Here is an 18,752-nt window from a genome sequence, read left to right as displayed (position 1 = left end):
AAGTGAAGTCGCTCAGTCATGTCCAGCTCTGCGACACCATGGACTGTAGCCCACCAGGCTCCTTGGTCCATGGGATTCCCCAGGCAAGAATACTGGAGTGGGTTGCCATTTCCTTCTCCAGGGGCTCTTCCCACCCAGGGCCCGAACCCGGGTCCCCTGCATTGTAGGCAGACGCCCTACCGTCTGAGCTACCAGGGAAGCCCCATTAGGATGATAATAAAAAGAATGGAAAGGCAGGACAAATATAAATGACACTGCTGCTGCTGCTGCTGCTAAGTCACTTCAGTCGTGTCCGACTCTGTGCGACCCCATAGACGGCAGCCCACTAGGCTCCTCTGTCCCTGGGATTCTCCAGGCAAGAACACTGGAGTGGGTTGCCATTTCCTTCTCCAATGCTTGAAAGTGAAAAGTGAAAGTGAAGTCGCTCAGTCGTGCCTGACTCTTAGCGACCCCGTGGACTGGAGCCTACCAGGCTTCATCCATGGGATTTTCCAGGCAAGAGTACTGGAGTGGGGTGCCATTGCCTTCTCTGTAAATGACACTAGGAGATAATAACTTAAAAGTCAACTGGTGTCAAGAGGTTTCGAGTTTGATCTCCAGGTCTAACAAAGACATTAATCCAATAACCAAATTACCTACTAGCAGTAGGATGTTTGAACATTTGTTTTGTTTTGTGTGATGAGGTTCTAGACACTGCAGGTGTTCTGATATTTCCTGATTGTTCTAGATGGTGCTGCTCTACGGTAGATGTACCAAATACTAGCTTATTTCTTCCATTTTAAATGCATGTCACCCTGCCTCCTATAGTAGTGTTTGAAGTTGGGATGTATCTTAAAACTTAAAAGAACTGAATATAGTGTTCATTGTAATAGCTCTTGAAGAGCTATTACAAAGTTGACTGTGTTTCTTATGGTTGATGGCATCTTAAAACCCAGAAAATGGGTTCATAAGGGGACAAACATGTGGAATCAACATTTCTTAATGGCAAATAGCCATATATAATTTTTTCTCCTCACTCCCCTTTTGTAATGAATTTTTCTGTGTTATTTAAAAACCTTAGAAAAAGGCCTTTGCTGAGTGTGTGTGTGGGTTGGCACAGAGCAAGCAAATACTCAAAACTGAGAAAGGAAAATGATAAAGGGTGGAGGATCATCTTAATTTTTTAGTAACTGTACAGATATCTTTCTTTGAACTCTTAGCATTTAGTACAGTGGATTACTCCTTTTAAAAATACTCTCTTCGTGGATTTCTGTGACGCCATGGGCCCCCGTTTCTATCTTCTCATCTTCCCGGCTATTTCTTTTTGATGGCCTTTCTCATCTCTGCTTCTATGAGACCCTGGAGCACCAGTGTTCTGTCTTCTGCTTCTCTCTCTCTGTTCCCCTCTATTTGCTGTCCTTAGGTGAGCGCATCCATTCCTATGAATTCAGTTATTTTTTTGGGTTTCTGAGTCTCCCATTTGTGTCTCTAGCCTGGAAGACTCCTGAGATCAAATGACTGATCAGTATTTCTAGTTAAATGTTTAATCAGGATCTCAAATATAACATGGCCACAACAAAACTTTGGATTCTCTGTTCCCCAAATCATGTCTTTCTAAACCTTCCTCATTTCGGTAAATGGCACCACAGGCAACTGATACTCAGGCCAGAATCTTTGCCATGTGCCTAGGGATCCTATTTGATTCCTTCTTGCACAGCATATACCTACTCTATCAGTTTTTTTTTGATTCTACTTCTGAAACATGCCTCTCTTCACTTCTGATTCATGTCATTGCTCTGACCCCAGTCTAGGTTTCATCACCTTTCACATACTCTGAGACCATTGCATTGCATCAGCTTCCAACTGGTTTTCTTGCCTTTACTTTTTTCTCCCGCTTGTTTTTACTTTTACCTTATCTACAGACTTTTCTTCACAGTGATTGCAGAATGGGATTACTGAGGTAGAAATTAGTTTATATGTTTGAAATCCAATGGTGACTTCCCCTTACTCTTAGAATTAATGTAAAGCTCTTACATATTAAAAAAAACAGAGGCATTACTTTGCTGACAAAGGTCTGTCTAGTCAAAGCTATGTTTTTTCCATTAGTCATGTATGGATGTTAGAGTTGGACTATAAAGAAAGCTGAGTGCTGAAGAATTTATGCTCTTGACCTGTGGTGTTGGAGAAGATTCTCCAGAGTCCCTTGGACTGCAAGGAGATCCAACCAGTCCATCCTAAGGGAAATCAGTCCTGAATATTAATTGGCAGGACTGATGCTGAAGCTGAAACACCAGTACTTTGACCACCTGATGTGAAGAACTGACTCATTTGAAAAGACCCTGATGCTGGGAAAGATTGAGGGCAGGAGGAGAAGGGGATGACAGAGGACGAGATGGTTGGATAGAGTCACTGACTCAAAAGGCATAAATTTGAGCAAGCTCTGGGAGTTGGTGATGGACAGGGAAGCCTGGTGTGCTGGTCTATGTGGTCACAAAGAGTCATCGGACACGACAGAGCAACTGAACTGAACTGAAAGCTCTTAACTTGCCAACATCATCTGATTCCTACCTGCTTCTCAGACCTTTCTCTCCCTGTGTCCAGTCACGCTGATCATCTCTGTTACTGGAACATGACAAGCTTGGGCCTTTTTCATGGCCTTTGCACTTGTGGTATTTTCCTCTTGGAGTGCTCTCTCTTCTGATCTTTGCTTGGCGGATTCCTTCCCATTGTGTCAGTCTCAACTCAGATTTAAACTTCTGAGGGACACTTACTTTGACCAGCAACCCCACAGTTATTCTCTGTTCATTACCCTCTTTAATCATCTTAATATCATTGACCAGTGCCTGAAATTACCTTGCTCGTTTCTGTTCTTTTGTTTTGATCAGATTTCCTCTTTAAGATTGTAAACTCCTTGAGGTTGGAATTTCTTTTACAGCCACATCCCCAGCACTTAGGACAGAGCCTGACACATAATACATCCTCATTGCATTTTGATTGCTGGTTGATTTACACTTCTGAGTAGAACAATCTTTTTGACTTCTAAGTAGAATGATCTTTCTGACAATATTAAATATATTAGCTCAAAACTAAAGTCCAAAGATAACTGGATAAGAAACTCACGTGTTCATTGGAGAAAGAACATGGTCTTTTTGGAGGTGGTTACCAAAAAGTTTGTCCTCTGGTGGCTCAGATGGTAAAAAATTTGCCTGCAATGCAGGAGATCCAGGTTCTGTCTCTGGGTCGGGAAGAACCCCTGGAGAAGGGCATGGCAACCCACTCCAGTATTCTTGCCTGGAGAGTTCCATGAACAGAGGAGCCTGGTGGGCTACAGTCCATGGAGTCACAAAGAGTTGGACACAACTGAGTAACTAACACACACACACACACAAAGTTAGATAACATTGTGGGCATATTGGTATATTCACAGGATTCCTGTTGATCACGAGTACTGAGTCACCAAGCATAGTATTCACTTTATTTTGAAAGGCAATACATTTCAACATTGGCAAAATTCCAGACAAAGTAGAATAATGTGCCTTATTTATTAATGGAGTTCTCCTTGAGAAGGCTTTTGTTGAAGTATGGGGAAAGTGGTCTGACAACTTGAAGGTGACTGAAGAAAAGAATGTGCCAGGATATAGAGTTGTCTTCTGCCACATATGGTTCTGTCTTCTGACTTTTGTTTGTTTGAAGTAAGCCCATAGTCTCTACATTCTTCATCATTAGCTAACAGACACCCGTGACTTTTTCCTATGTGCATAATACGTAGCTCATAGTATTGCTTTGTCTTTCAAGATTTAACATTCATTCAGTAAATAGTAGATACTGACTGAGTACCTGTGTACGAGGCATTGTAATAAGTGCTGGGGATCTGGCTGTGAATAAGGTAAAATTGTGGTCCTAAATATTTGTTGAATTAATTGGTGAGCTTCTTGAAGCTTATTTTGGAGGATTGGTGTGGCCTTCAGAGCTTTAGGAAATTGGTAGAAGGCATCTAACAAGCCATACGCATGTGGTCCCACACATTATCTCTCTAGCATCTTTTTTCTTGTTCCTGCTTGTGCCCTGTTTTGTTTTCCATGGTTACTTGAATGTCTGTTCTGTACCCATCACTGTGTTAGGCCCTGGACTTTCAGATAACAGCAGAAAAAAATGTTGTCTTCAATATATCTTTAATAGTAATATAGACAGACTGGGAAAATGTATTATTTTAATGCAGAATTGTAAAGTACAAGGATAGTCTCAACACAGTCTACTATGGGAGTGCAGAGAGGAGGCGTCAAACCAACATCAAGGGGGAACTGAAGGGCGAATAGGAGTTAGCCAAGTGGGTAGGCAGATGAAAGGGGCATGAGCTGTTTCTGTGAAGCAAATCAAGTGTGCTCCTCAGATGGACTAGTGCAAACTTGAGGAATTTGCTTTGGTGTGGCTGGAAGGATAAAGAATATAGGGAGAAATGAATATTGAAGTTAAGGAGGTAGAGATTTTTGAATACCAGCTGGAATTCCCTGGAAGATTGAAAAGGTAATTGATCAGATTGCTACAAGAAGATTGTCTTTTAGGTAGCATCTCTGGGGATAATTTGGGAGAAACTAGAAAAGGTAGGTGAATACTCGTCATCTCTGAGTTTGAGCAGGCAGCCAGGTGGATGTTTTATGGACAGCCCCTCTGGGTTCTGGGTGGGAAGATCGACTCTGGGGTGCGGGTGAGGCGTGTGAATGGAAGGAGTAAGACAAGTTAGAGGGAATCTTAGTAATCAGCTGATGTATGAGGAGCTTTTCTTTTCAGATGGTTGTGTATCTTGCCTCTTTGTAAAAAGAAATTTACCATTTTTATAAAAGATGCTGGGGAAGAAGGTTTTGCTAAGTTTTACTGGAAGCTTGGACATGCTCACCCTCCCTTTCATGTTATGTTCTCACTGGAAGTTCTGTTCCCAGGCAGAGAATGTACACACAGACATCAAGTGTCCTTGGTTCTTCATGTCTTTTGACCTTTGCTTCTGTTCTTAATGAAATACCAGTGAAGGTGCTGCAGTTTTCAATTTTGGTTTTCCTTTCATCGTGGTAATCCTATTTTACTGTTTAAGTCCTTTTAGGCAGTAAGGTTGTTGGAATAGCATCAAGCACTTCAGGCATTTATAAATTCATTTCAGTAAACATGAGTTTAGGTGATTTGTTGCATAGCTAGTGAGTTTATTATTGTATGTAACAGTATCTAATCGAATTAGCGAGAGGAATAAAAGGCTCACTTTGATGTAAATCATTAACTTCTTCAAAGAGGACAAACCATATTTTTAGTAACATCTCAAGCTGAAGAATATTCAGTGTATAATACATGTGCTTGAATAATGTTAACACACAGTCCCCAGAGAGGCAATTAATTTCATATTCAGTGGTAAGATTAGGCCAGTTTCACTTTATCTTTTGGACGTTATTAAATACTTGCAGGTGTTGACAACGTAGGAAGAAAATGCTTATCCTCTTTATATTTTAAATGAGAAAATGAGAGCGCAGGTTATATATTTTTAATATTTATTTCTCACCAATGTTTCCATATTGAAGCAGCTGCATATTGTATTGTAATGGCCCATTGACCTGAGTCATCCTCTAGCTCTTCCCCCTAACCCCCCACCCCACCACAGTCCCAGTGCCATTTGAGTAAGCACTTGGATGTTTTTGGCTGACTAAATGTGATACTTACTTTCCTGTTTCATATTTCTGTTTTTAATAGAAAATGCATCAGATGCAGACTTATGGCTCCTGAATAGTTGTACTGTAAAAAATCCGGCTGAAGACCACTTTAGAAACTCAATTAAGTAAGTGAAAGCTGATTTTTTTTTTTTTCTTTCTTCATCTTTTCTAAGTGTTGTAAGAATTTTGGGAAAATAGCTTTTAAAAGATTCTTAACATTACAAATACTCAGGATGTTATCAATAAAAGTATGAGTTGGAGTTTTCTAATTATACTGTTTTGACTTTATCTGATAAAGAGCAAAACTTGAATGTAGACTTTTCTAATAATATGTTTGAGTATTTATAAAGGTGGCTAATAGATGTTTTGACTATCTGTTAAGTATTAATAACATAGTTTTCTCAGGGAATCCAGTCCCTAGTTTTTGAAACTGCCCAAAGCAGTCCTTACCTCTTCTCTCTTCCCTGCCTGTTAGTGCTGTTCTAGGTGCTAATAATGCCTGGCCATCAAGGAAATTGCAGTTTACTGGGGGAGTGGGCATGTAATCCATGGTTATTGAATTGTTCTTCAACTTACAGTGAAAGAAGTATTCTTCTTTCACATCTCTGAATCTTATTCCACCCACCTTCTTAGAACCTTCATTCTATAAATTTATATTCTCATTCACCTCTATTTTCAACCTCTCCAAGCCCACTGGTGCCTTTTCATTGACCTATAAACACACTCAGGTCTACTCAGCCCCAGTGCACCTCTTTTAGCTATCATCGTATTTTTCTTCTTGCCTTTCCTGAGAAACTTGTTAAGAGTCTTCATTTCCTGACTTCACTCTCAAATTCTATCCCACCACATTGGTTTTATTGTGAAATATGTCATGCATAAATGCGTTTATGAAACATGTACAGTTTAAATAAGGATAACAAATGTAACACTTATGCATCCACCATCCAGCATAAGAAATAAGGTGTTACCAAGACCTTAGGTAACTGCCCCGTGTTCCTCTTTCAGTCGTATGCTCAAGATGTAATCTTTATCCTGACTTGTGTGAGTCATTCCCTTCCTCTTATTTATCATCTGCTAAATATATCTGTAAACAATGTGTTTAATTAGTTTTGCCCTGTTTTAAGCTTTATTTATTGGACTTACACTGTTTATGTTCTGAATTTGCTTCTTCACCATTTTGCTTTTAGATTTATCCATGTTGATGGATGTAAAATAACTCTGGGCATTTGTAGTATCTTACTAAATGAATTTGTCATAATTTATTCATTTTATCACTGAAAGAGTTGTGAGTTTTCCCTATGTTTTGCTTTTATGAGCATTGGTGCTCTGAATATTTTGAACATTTTCCAGTGCAGCTGTGCAAAAGTTATTTTAGGATATGTACCTGGGAGTTGAATTATTGGGTCACAGGTGTGTGCATATTCAAACTTTTAGGTGATGCTGAACTTTTTCCCTGACGGATATACTGAACCTCATTCCCACCAGTCATAGATGTGTGTGGTTGTTCTCCATTCTAGCCAATACTTGATATGGTCAGGGTTGTAAATTTCTGCCAATCTGGTGGTGGAGATGGTATTTCAATGTGGTCTTAATTTGTTTCTATGATTACTAGTGATGTTGAGGATCTTTGTGTATGTTTGCCATTTGAATTTTGTGTGTGTTTGTGAAATGCTTTTAAAGTATTTTTTCTGATACTTGTCTTTTTATTTGTGGGAATACATTCAATGCATTCTGTGTACTAACCCTTACATATTACATTTGTTGCAGCTATCAGCTGTGGCTTATCTTTCACTTTCTCTAACGGTATCTCAGGCTGAAGAGAAATCCTGGCTTAAAATTTTCAATCTTTGCCTTTGGGTCTGTGCTTGTTTTCTTTAAGATGTCTTTCCTAGATACTCTAAAGATATTCTGTGTATTTTCTTCTAAAAATTTTGTGGTTTTTAATTCTTACCTTCATATTTATAATTCATCTGGAATTGATTTTTTTTTTCTCTTGGTGTGGTACCAGGAAGGGGGTCCCATTTTATTTATTTTTTTGCATAAACACCAACTTTTCTGGTATCATTTATTATTTTTTCTAAAAAGCCTGCCCGTTCTCCTTTTATTTATTTATTACCCGCTTTGTCATAGGCTCATTGTCCACAGATACTTGGGTCTGTCCCTTGGCTCAGTGTTCAGTTTCATGGGTCTAGTTCTGTGTTTCGGTGCTTGCTCTACATGGTTCTGATTAGTCTAGATTTATATTAGGCCCAAACGTTTGATAGTGCCAGTGCCTCTTCGTTCTTCAATTTGAAGGAAGACATGTTTTAGTTTTGAAAATGTGAAGTTATAGCTAAATATTATTATAAAGTAATGGGTAATATTTGATCCTCATCTAGTGTCTTCTGTATGACAGGCACTGTTCAAGGTGCTTTACATCAATTGGATATTATCTAATTTAATTCTTGCAGTCTTCCAATGAATTATAGTTTTCACTTTTATTTCTGTTTTACAGAGGGAAAAGCATCTGTTTTTCAGATGAAGTTCTCTAAAGCCCTTGAGTTCATAAATGGTGGAGGTGGGATATTAACGTAGGCAGTCTCACTACAGTCTGTGCGTTGTTAAATTTAATACTATGCTTTCCAGGTAAAGATGTCAGGTAAGCAGTTGTAGATTTGGGGCAGATTATCAGACACCACTTGAGATACAGCTTTTATATTTCCATAGAAGTGACCTTTGAATGTGATGGTATTCTCAACTCAGTAACTATGGAAGGAGCAGTGAAGACTTGCTACCTGAACGATGGTGGGAGGCTTAGGAGGGTGGCGGTGATGTAGGAAGGAACTAGGGAGTTAGGGCTGTGGTTAGGACCAGAAGAAGCGAGAGTTAAAACAAGAGCAGAGCATGAAATTTGCCAGGTGCTGCTTATTTTCAAAGAATGCTTTTTATTTTGTGAGACGTCTGTCATGTTCCACATTATCTACTTTTTTCCACACTGGAAAGGCGTAAGATACAAAGATATTTTAGTGCTACTGATAGCCTCTAAACTCAAAACCCAGAGAACTTAGTTTCTGTGATTATCAATGTTATAATGTAATTAATGGATACACCTCTAGACTGTTTCTACAAGTTTACTTAAAAAGTCAAATATAACTTGTGTCAGTGGGTTTTCTTATATAAACTGTTGTGAAAGTGGTTTAAGATAATGATACGGTGTTTGATTAAGTGAGGAAATCACTTAAGATGTGTTTGTCATTTTAATGCTACAAAGCTAGTGGTAGTGAGCATAGGTTCCTTTAATGCGCTGTTCTGCTTGATTGAGAGAAAATTTAAAAACAGTACTATAGGTGATTAAGTATTTCTGTTTTAAATGGCTTTGAAGGCTTTTGATAATCATAACTAGCTCTTGTTAATGTAACACCTAAGCTAATGTTGGATTTGTTTCCAGAATAAATATAATCCTGTAGAAGGCACATTAACAATTAACATTGAGAAAACATCCAATTCAAGTGACATTTATATATGTAAAGACTTTCAGTGAAAGATTACCTACTCTTGTCAAGCATTTCACTTTATTTAAATGTTTTCCCCTCTTTCATCACTGTCTCCTAACAAAGCAAAACAAAGATGAATAGTTCATAAACTTTATTATACCTTCAGTCATGCGACATGTTTGTCTTCTCTCTGCCTCTGGCTCCATCCTTTCCCTTCAGCCTGCTCACTAGATGCATTTTTTCCTTCTCATCATAGTGAGGCAACATTTAAATGCAAGGATAGCACTATCGGGGCTTCCCTGGTGGCTCAGACGGTAAAAAATCCACCTGTGATGTGGGAGACCTGAGTTTTATCCCTGGGTGGGGAAGATCCCCTGGGAGAGGGAATGGTTACCCACTCCAGTACTCTTGCCTGGAGATGCCCATGGAGAGAGGAGCCTGGTGGGCTACCGTCCATGGGGTTGCAAAGAGTCGGTCACTACTGAGTGACTCAGTGCAGCACAGTGCCTGGTAGGATGTCGCATTTCTCTTTGTTCAGCCGCACCTAATCGGTTATGCTTGAACTCACCCTTCATTGAATGGGCTGGGGGCTATATATCTCTAGTCTGAAAGCCCTACGAGTGATGATTGCTTCACTTTGCCACTTATGTCTGGGTGTTTGTCATCATTTCTGATCATCTGCTTTTGTTTCTCTCCCAGTGTAATCTTGATAGGTAGTTTGTCTGTTATCAAATCATTTTATCTCTTGAGCTACCCGGCAGTAGACCCTCCTGTATTCACAGGAGAAAAAAAAGAAAACTGTGAGAGCTTTATTATCTTTCATGTGATTAATGCAGCCTTGATTAAGATCTCAGAACTGTAAATATGTGACAAGGCAGCCATGGCCTTTTTCTTTTCTTTTGGTGGTGGTGGTCAAAAGTATTAGGTTTGCAGCATCACAGTATAAAAAATATTGGGAGTATTATTTAACCTTTGTTGCAGAGCATATTGGCATAAAATTATTTGGAAATTTTCATTTTATACACTGGTACTGATAATAAATCATTGTGTCCTTAAGTAATTTCTTAACCTAGTCAAAATAACATAGTTGGGATGAAAATGCATGTCTGTTCAATACTTTCTACTAGTTGGTCTAATCACTAAGGTTTTGCAGTGTTTATATCATTGATACTCAGATTGATAAGAGTAGGAGTTTTAAGTAGTGAAAAAGGAGTTAAGAATGATTTTTTTGTCTGCCTTTTGAACTCTGAAATCTTAAATGCTATTATTGCCTTTACTAATTTTGAAAAAATTGCTAATGAGCCCCACGTTTTGTGATGGCAGGCTGTTGCACGCATACTCTTTCCTCTTGAGCCCTTGCCAGTTGCCCTGTCCTTGTTTTTATCCAGTATACCAATTTGATTTAGACAATATGGCCTTTAACTTGAGGGGCTCTTGAGTAAACGAAAAAGATCAAAAGTTAAAAAAAAAAAAAAAAAAAGAATTTCCTCTTAATGAGAGTATCAAATAAGAAAACTCCTTTGGTTCATGCTTTATAGAAATGTGGGATCTTTTCCATGCCACCTAAAGGAGGTCATTCAGAGGCTGGTGAAAATAAACACGTCTTGTGTGTTCCATATAAATGACAGAAAGAATAGCCAGCTTGCTTTGATCATGGACTGTCAACCTCTGTTTGACCTTGTGCATTATTAACCCAAATGGGCACTGTGGTTTAGCCATACTGATAGTAGATAGACAAGTCACAAGTTCTTTGAACCACCTTTGCCTGAAGAAATAAATGGTAATGTTAAAGGGATGGTTTAGATATCTAAGTGAAATTACTGGAAAGAACCATGGAAATATAAGGAGAAATGGACCAAGATGAAAGTGTGTGTTGAGACAGAGGGTAACGTGCTTTGTATGATATCTTCAGTTTAAAGGAGAGCTCTTTTTAGAAACAGCATCTTGTTGATCAAACAAATTATTGGAACTTCATTCCTATTATGAAAATATTTTTGGCTTTATGTGGATTTAGTGAACTTCCTCATCGTAAGTTAAAGTTGGGGGACACATCAGAATATTATTTCAACTTGAATTTGTAAAATAAATTGCCTTCGAAAAACTGACTTATTAAGAACAGAAATGTTTTCGTTTTCAGTTAGTACTTACACTGTTTAAAAAAGAAAAAAAACTCAACTGGTTCTATTTTAACTAGATTTGTTAGTAATCAGGCAGTCTTTTTTTAATTAAAAAAATTGGCGTTGGGAGATAAAAACTACTAGCTTTTAGTTTGGCTTTTCGCAAGAAACAGGTTAGATAACATAGTTTGTTTTGTTAAACTTACTTTTTTTTTTTAATACTGTAGGCTATGGATTTTTTCTTTACACTGAGATATTTTAATTTTGGCTTTTCTGATTGTATGAAGTGACTTTAGTTCAGTATCAGTTTTATGTTATTGTTTCAAGTGTCAGCCACAGAAAGTGAATCATTGTTTGCTTGTACCAGTCACCATCTCATGGTTCCAGCTCTCCTTTCCCACCTTAAAGGTTTCCCTCAACATGGAGTGTTAGTTCAAAATATTGTACTGTTTGACCTAATACGTATTGTTGCTCAAGTTTTGTCTAATGTGACTGTTTTTCTCAAAGCAGTGCTATTTTTAACATGAGCTTGCACTTCCTGCTACCATTTCTCATCTACTTCTACTGTTAAGATACTATCTGTATGCTGATTACTCCCAAATTTCTGTTCCTGACCCTGGTCTCCCCTTCCAAGAACCAAGCTTGTACGTCTAGCTCCTTTCTGGACTTTGCCATTTAGATGCCCCGTTGACACTTTAAATCATTGTGTCAGAACCTCTCCATTATCTGCCTCACCTTTTCTCCAGCAATGTTCCTATAACCTCTTTGTTGGGTTACAAGTCACTTAGAGAGTCTGAGAGTTTTCTTTGTCTCCCTCTTTCCCTTGCCAATTTTCCCTGTCCTTTAGAATTGATTCTCCTTCTGAAATGCCCTTTTCTTCCTCCCTTCAACTTCTTTCTTCTCTTTGCTTTTGCTCAGTGCTATTAGTGTTTATTGCTTCTTGGAATTTGCAGTGAACCAATATGTTCTCATGTTTCATCAAATTGCCATGAACTGGACACATTAAGTTGAATCTTTTCTCTCCATCCCTGTTGCTAATGTCTTAGTAACGGTCCTCCGTGTTTCTTGCACTTAATATTACAGCAGAAGTTGAGCCTGTTCTCAGCTTCTTTTCTGTTCCAGCTCATGCTTTCCTGTCCTTCACACTCTGTAACAGTTCCTTCTCAGATACAGAATGAAGATAGAATTTCTTAGTTTAACAAGGTATTTAAAACTAATCTGTGTGGAGAAAAGGGAACCCTCTTACACTGTTGGTGGGAATGCAAACTAGTACAGCCACTATGGAGAACAGTATGGAGATTCCTTAAAAAACTGGAAATAGAACTGCTATATGACCCAGAGATCCTAATGCTGGGCATACACACCGAGGAAACCAGAATTGAAAGAGACACGTGTACCCCAATGTTCATCGCAGCACTGTTTGTAATAGCCAGGACATGGAAGCAACCTAGATGCCCATCAGCAGATGAATGGATAAGAAAGCTGTGGTACATATATGCAATGGAGTATTACTGAGCCGTTAAAAAGAATACATTTGAATCAGTTCTAATGAGCTGGATGAAACTGGAGTCGATTACACAGAGTGAAGTAAGCCAGAAAGAAAAACACCAATACAGTATACTAATGCATATATATGGAATTTAGAAAGATGGTAATGATAACCCTGTATGCGAGACAGCAAAAGAGACACAGATGTATAGAACAGTCTTTTGGACTCTGTGGGAGAGGGTGAGGGTGGGATGATTTGGGAGAATGGCACTGAAACATGTATATTATCATATGTGAAACGAATCGCCAGTCCAGGTTCAGTGCATGATACAGGATGCTCGGGGCTGGTGCACTGGGATGACCCAGAGGGATGGTATGGTGGGGGGAAGAGGGAGGGGGGTTCAGGATGGGGAACACAGGTACACCCGTGGCGGTTTCATGTCAATGTATGGCAAAACCAATGCAACATTGTAAAGTAATAGCCTCCAAAAAGAAAAAATCTGTTCCTCGCCTGCCTCCATTGCCTCTTTTCTCTCTGCTCCTCCATAGAATTTTACTTCCTGCTGGACTTGTATGATTTTCCAGACACATAATGTGTTTGCATATGTTTTTCCTCTTCTTGGAGTGTGCTCTTCTTCCCCCACAAATGCATGCATGTGAATACTCTCTTCTCTTATGCACCCCACGCAATCCTACTTGGCAACCCAGTCATCTTGTGGCGCTCCTATCAGAGGTAATTCAGTGCAAGGTTATCTTCCTGCTACCACCCACCCTTCACCGCTAGCGTCCACAGAGGTAATCGCCTTCTCCTCTGTGCTGCTGCTTTATCCCAGACAAACATCTATTGTTGCATATTACATTTTATTATTTGTTTACATATTTGGCTCTCTACTAGATTGTGGTCTTTAAGTCAGGTTATTGACCTCAGGAAAATCCTTTTTTATGAAGTCTTTGACCCTCTGACTCCACCATATAATGATTTTCTTTTTCTTGGGAAACAGATATCATCAATAGATTAAGACTTGCTTGTCAGCTATTCGGAGACTCCCAAGACCACTGTGACTCTCTTGTAGACACAGGCTTTGATTTGCTACAAGGGGAAAGAACTTTCTAAGTTGCAAGACTGTACGAAAGGGCTCTCTTTTTAAGGAATCATGGCATTTTGCTTTTTATGTTTTGCTTATAAACTAGGAAGAAACCTGCTCCCTTGTTGTCCTAAATGAGATAAGAAGCGTGCTTGTCACGATGGGTCCACAATTCTTCCCAGAGGGAGGTAGTGAAAGGAGTGAGAGTTCTTCCTTCTTGAAGTTTCGCTTGCTCATGTTGGCAGAACCTCAGCTCTAAGTGGCAGGACCCTGTTCTTCCTGCCACATGAAAGCAAGCTGGGCCTGCTTCAGAATCTTGGCCATTGACTTAATTGAAGCTTCTCATCTCAAGTCAGAGGGTGGGAAAGGGTAGATATAAAACAGGTAGTATTTGACCTTGTTGTAGACACATAGTTGTACTCAACATGTGTTTGTACAATTAGGTTAAATAGATTGATTCTTCCTTTTGGGGGAAGAGTGCTTGGCATCATTCTGCTGTCAGGGTGTCAACAAGTCATTGCTAATATATTATTTTGTGTTATGTTAAGTATATTATTAATTATATAACTTTATATTTGAGTATCAAGTTGTCCAGTTTCAATGAATGAACAAAATATTAAAAACCCCAAAGTGGGAGAAAAAAAAATCAACATGACTGTTGTGGGTGAAGAAGTAGATGTTTTGAGGAGGTTGACTTGATACAGGATCTTTGTGAGAGGCGTGGAACAGTAAGATCTATGTGGACAGGGATGTTGTCTTGTTTACTGAGGGATCTTTAGTTTCTAGAATGGTGCCTGGTAAGTATTTGGCACTGAGTTTTTCGTCGAATTGAAAGCTGGTTTGATGCAGGCCAAATTCCTCTGGATGAGTTGCTGTTTCTGCGTTAGGTCTTCTTACTGTCTGCCATATGTGAATTCATATTATTCAAGCCTTAAGTCATGGGACTGTTTAGTCTACTTTCTGTTGTTGCTAGGACTTTGTATTGTTTTCCTCCCCCGTCAGCTAGTCTGGGGTTAATGATGGTATTGGATGAACATGCTTTCTGGAAACATAAATGAAGAGCTCTCTGTTGATTCCTAAAGTGAAGGGTGAGACTTAAATAATTCAGGGCAGATTTTGACCCATTTCCTGTTACAGGCTTTGGTTGCATGTCCCCTTATCCATGGAAAAGCATGGAGATGAATGGGAGTACAGGGAGATTGGTATGTGACAAATCCCAGTGAGAAATTTGATGGGGCATAAAGGAGAAAGTATATTTTAGGATTGAAGTCCTGGTTAACTTCAAACAAACAAAAAAGGAATAGTTAAATTTACAGTTGAAAGATTCGTTCCTTAATTTGCAAATCAGGAACAGAAAAAGCAGTTTAGATGTAGTAAATCATTTTAAAATGCAAAGCTGAGTTTCATAGCTACCTAACATGTTTTTGGAGAATAGTATTTTGCATATTTCATGATTACTGTTACAGCAACAGTTGCTTTGTGTTTGCCGTTTTAAACAGGAGAGTAAGTGAAAGAGGTCAGTGTATTATGTACTGGCAACAGCTGGCTGATAGCATTGAATACTTACGTAATTAAATATATGTATTGGCTGTTGTCCTAACATCTCTGTAGGTGGAGGCCCAGAAAGCATGCAGAAACTTGCTTCAGCAGGATTAAAGATGAAATCAACATGATCTAAGCCTGTGCTTTCAGCCAAGAGTGATTTCCTATTGTTTTGGTTTGAAAGACATTCTACTTATTCTTGGTGTGTGTGTGTGTTTATGCAACAGGAGAGAAAAAAAGATGCTTGTGTTTTTTTTTTCCTCCCCTTCTTGTATGCTCTAAGTGTGAAAAACAATCTTTCTGAAGTTTTGGTCATTCAGCAGTGTTATTAGCTGATAATAAATGAAAAGTATGACTTTAAACCCATAGGACAAGATACTAAAATATGAAATATTAACTGTTTCTGTCCCTTACTTGTGGTTACAATTAGGTTTAGGTGTCCTCTGGGTCATATTAAAAGAGTTACTTTGAATTTTCGACTACATTAAGACTTGGTTGTCATTGACCGTGGGAAACTGGGTGGGGTGCAGTGAAGGATACATAGAGTCGTCGGGTAAGGTGCAGCTCTGCCTTTAGAGAGTGGTCTTACCTGTGGATGCACATTCTATCCTAAGTACCCTATGTTTAGCTTCTCTATTACTGTTTTTATAGCCCAGGGGCTGAGGGCAGTCCTTAAGGTGCACCTTTGAGCACAGACTTTGAGTGGACGGTACCACTGAGGGTATTAGGGAAAGATACCAATTTTTGTAGACACAATCTGACACAGCTGTGTGTGGCTGCCCCCTATAAATAACCCTGAGTTTTAATCATATCTTTGTCTGTAACCCATTTTGAAGTTTCTTAAGGACAGCCACTGTGTCTTTTATTTGAATCCCAGCACCTCATACACTGGTTGACAGTAATAGTTGAACAAATGAATGAGTCAGCCCACATGTTTGCTTTCTTGGTGTGTTGGCTATTTTTTTTTCCCCCTTTTTCTCCTGACCTACTCCACTCCCTGCCTCTGTCAGAACAAATGTCTTCCTTTGTAGCTTTTCATAGAACTTTTTCTGTATCTCTTTCCTATTAGATTGCATTACTTAGAAATTAAGTTCAGGTGCTTGTCATAGAAAACCCTAAAAATAGAAGCTTAAGTAACATTGGGGTTTTTTTTTTCTTTATGTAATACAAAGTCCATAGTTAGGAGGTTGCTGGCTTTAGTTTACCAACTCAAGGATGTTGAGATCTGAGTCTCTAAAGTTCTCTTGATCTTTCCATTATGATGTAAAATGGTTGCTACTCTTCAGGCATTATATGTACTTTACAAAGAGAAGGAACTACGAAAAGGGACAATGCCAGCTGAGTTTGTCGCTTTTTTAAAGAAGCTTCATAGGAAGTCTCACACAAAACCTTGTGTTTGCACCTGTTGGCTGGAGCCATATCACATGACCACTGCTATTTGTAAGGGAGGCTAGGAAATGCAGTGTATTTTCATTTGATTTAGACTAGTTCTTGCCTGGAGGATTCCATGGATAGAGGAGCCTGGCGGACTACAGTCCATGGGGTCGCCAAGCGTCGGACACGACTGTGTGGCTAAAACTTTTACTACATTTCAGTCTTGTTTTTGCTTCCAGTAGAATTGGGGTTCTGTTAGTACTGAAGAAAGGGAGAATACTTACTGTGCCTTGATACCTCTGCCACAGGTTGTAGTCTTTGAGGCAAGATGCGTGTTTTATCTTTCTCATTTATCACATCTGGAATATTGGGTGACAATCTTAGCACATTTGTGAACCAATGGACCCTCTCGCTCCTGTTTACTTTATTCAGAATATTTAAGAAACAACATAGTTGATGTTTGAGAACTTTTCTTCTTTTTGGTTACCCTGTGCTATTTCAGAAATAATGACAATAGCAAAATGGGAATTTTCGCATACTTTCTTAAGAATTGCAGTGACCATATTTGACATGGAATTTATAAGGAAAGTATGTATCTCATTGTTTCTGATACTTCATTTTGTGATAACAAGTAAACCTGGTTTAGAAAAGTGTTAGAACAGTTTAGACGGAAAACAAAAACAGAGTTTAAAATTTATCACAGAAGGTCTTAAACAATTGGAAGACAGGTTGAGATTTAAATCCATTATATAATTAACTGCTTGAAAACAGTATTTTTACATAATTCTGAAAAGTTTGTTTCATCTGAGAACAATGCTTCTTGTTCTCAGGTGAAAGTTTAGTGTTTTGCATTTAGTTTGAAAATGGAGAATTAGATACAACCAGTGAAAATCTAATGAAAGAGAAGAGTTCTGTAATACTTGTTGGATTTCTGTAGGTGCCATTGGATATTATTAGAGGAAAGGTGAATATCCAATTCCCATTCCAGATTGTGACTTGAACATTCTGCAACAGCGTCTTTGTGTCCCTGCAGAGATTCATAGACTACTTCTTTGTGCTCTCGTTCGTTTATGGATTCGTAAGTGTTCTCTTTTATATATGTGAAATATTATTTACTCATCTATTGATGGACATTTAGGTTTTTCCCTAATAACTGGCTATTATAAATATTGTTTCTAAACATGCTTTGATTGGAATTTTATAGAGTATTAAACTTTTGTATTAATTTGCATCTTGAAATAATGTAATACTGAAAAGTTGCATAACAGGGCAGAGATTTTCTATGGACCTTTCACTCAGCTTCCTGTAATGTTTAAATATCTTACATTACCATAATGCAGTGATCAAACCAGGGAATTAATATTGATTAATTATTAATTTATTGATAATTGACAATGAATTATAATAAATTTATTATTATAAATAAAAAACATAAATAAGTTCATGGTATTGACAATACCATGAACTGTTGTTCAGACTTCATTCAAAATTTTGTGCTTTTCAGGTTCAAGATTCAGTTTAAGATCCTACATTGTCCAATATAGGACAGTTCCTCAGTCTGTCTTTTATGACATTGACACTTTTGAAGAGTACTGGTGACCTTTGTTGTGGAATATTGCCTAATGTGAGCTTTTCTAGTATTTCCTAATGATTGGATTCAGATGTTATGCATTTTATCGAGAATATAGAAAGTGATAGGTATGTGTCCTTCTCAGTGTATCATACTAAGAAGATTCAGGGTATTGTTAAATCTTTTTGTTGTTGTTGTTAACTTTGACATATACTAGCTGGATATTAAATGTATCTGCTTAAGGTGGTGGCTTTCAGCTTTCTGCACTAGTTCCTATCTTTGCCTTTGGAATGAATGAGTATTTTGTGATACTTTGATATTATGCATGTATCCTGTTTCATGTTTTCACCATTAATTTTTGCCCTTATTGATTATTTTTGCATATAACAATTCTGTGTTACTTTTCAAGTGATGATTTTTCTGTTGCCATCGTG

At 38.4% G+C, this 18,752-nt stretch overlaps 1 protein-coding gene across 1 annotated transcript in view; it reads left to right on the top strand.

Moving 5' to 3' along the window:
• The window catches only part of CDKAL1 (CDK5 regulatory subunit associated protein 1 like 1), a 609,083-nt gene that overhangs the window by 100,630 nt on the left and 489,701 nt on the right, over window positions 1-18,752 (top strand). Inside the window, exon 5 of the mRNA XM_068960663.1 lies at window positions 5,710-5,794. Coding sequence (XP_068816764.1) covers window positions 5,710-5,794 — 85 coding nt within the window. The remainder of the gene's footprint in view (window positions 1-5,709; window positions 5,795-18,752) is intronic.

Source organism: Capricornis sumatraensis, chromosome 22 (genome assembly GCF_032405125.1).
Source record: "Capricornis sumatraensis isolate serow.1 chromosome 22, serow.2, whole genome shotgun sequence".
NCBI lineage: Eukaryota > Metazoa > Chordata > Mammalia > Artiodactyla > Bovidae > Capricornis > Capricornis sumatraensis.
The sequence above is the reverse complement of the archived record's forward strand: the minus strand, read 5'-3'. Positions and strand labels throughout refer to the sequence as shown.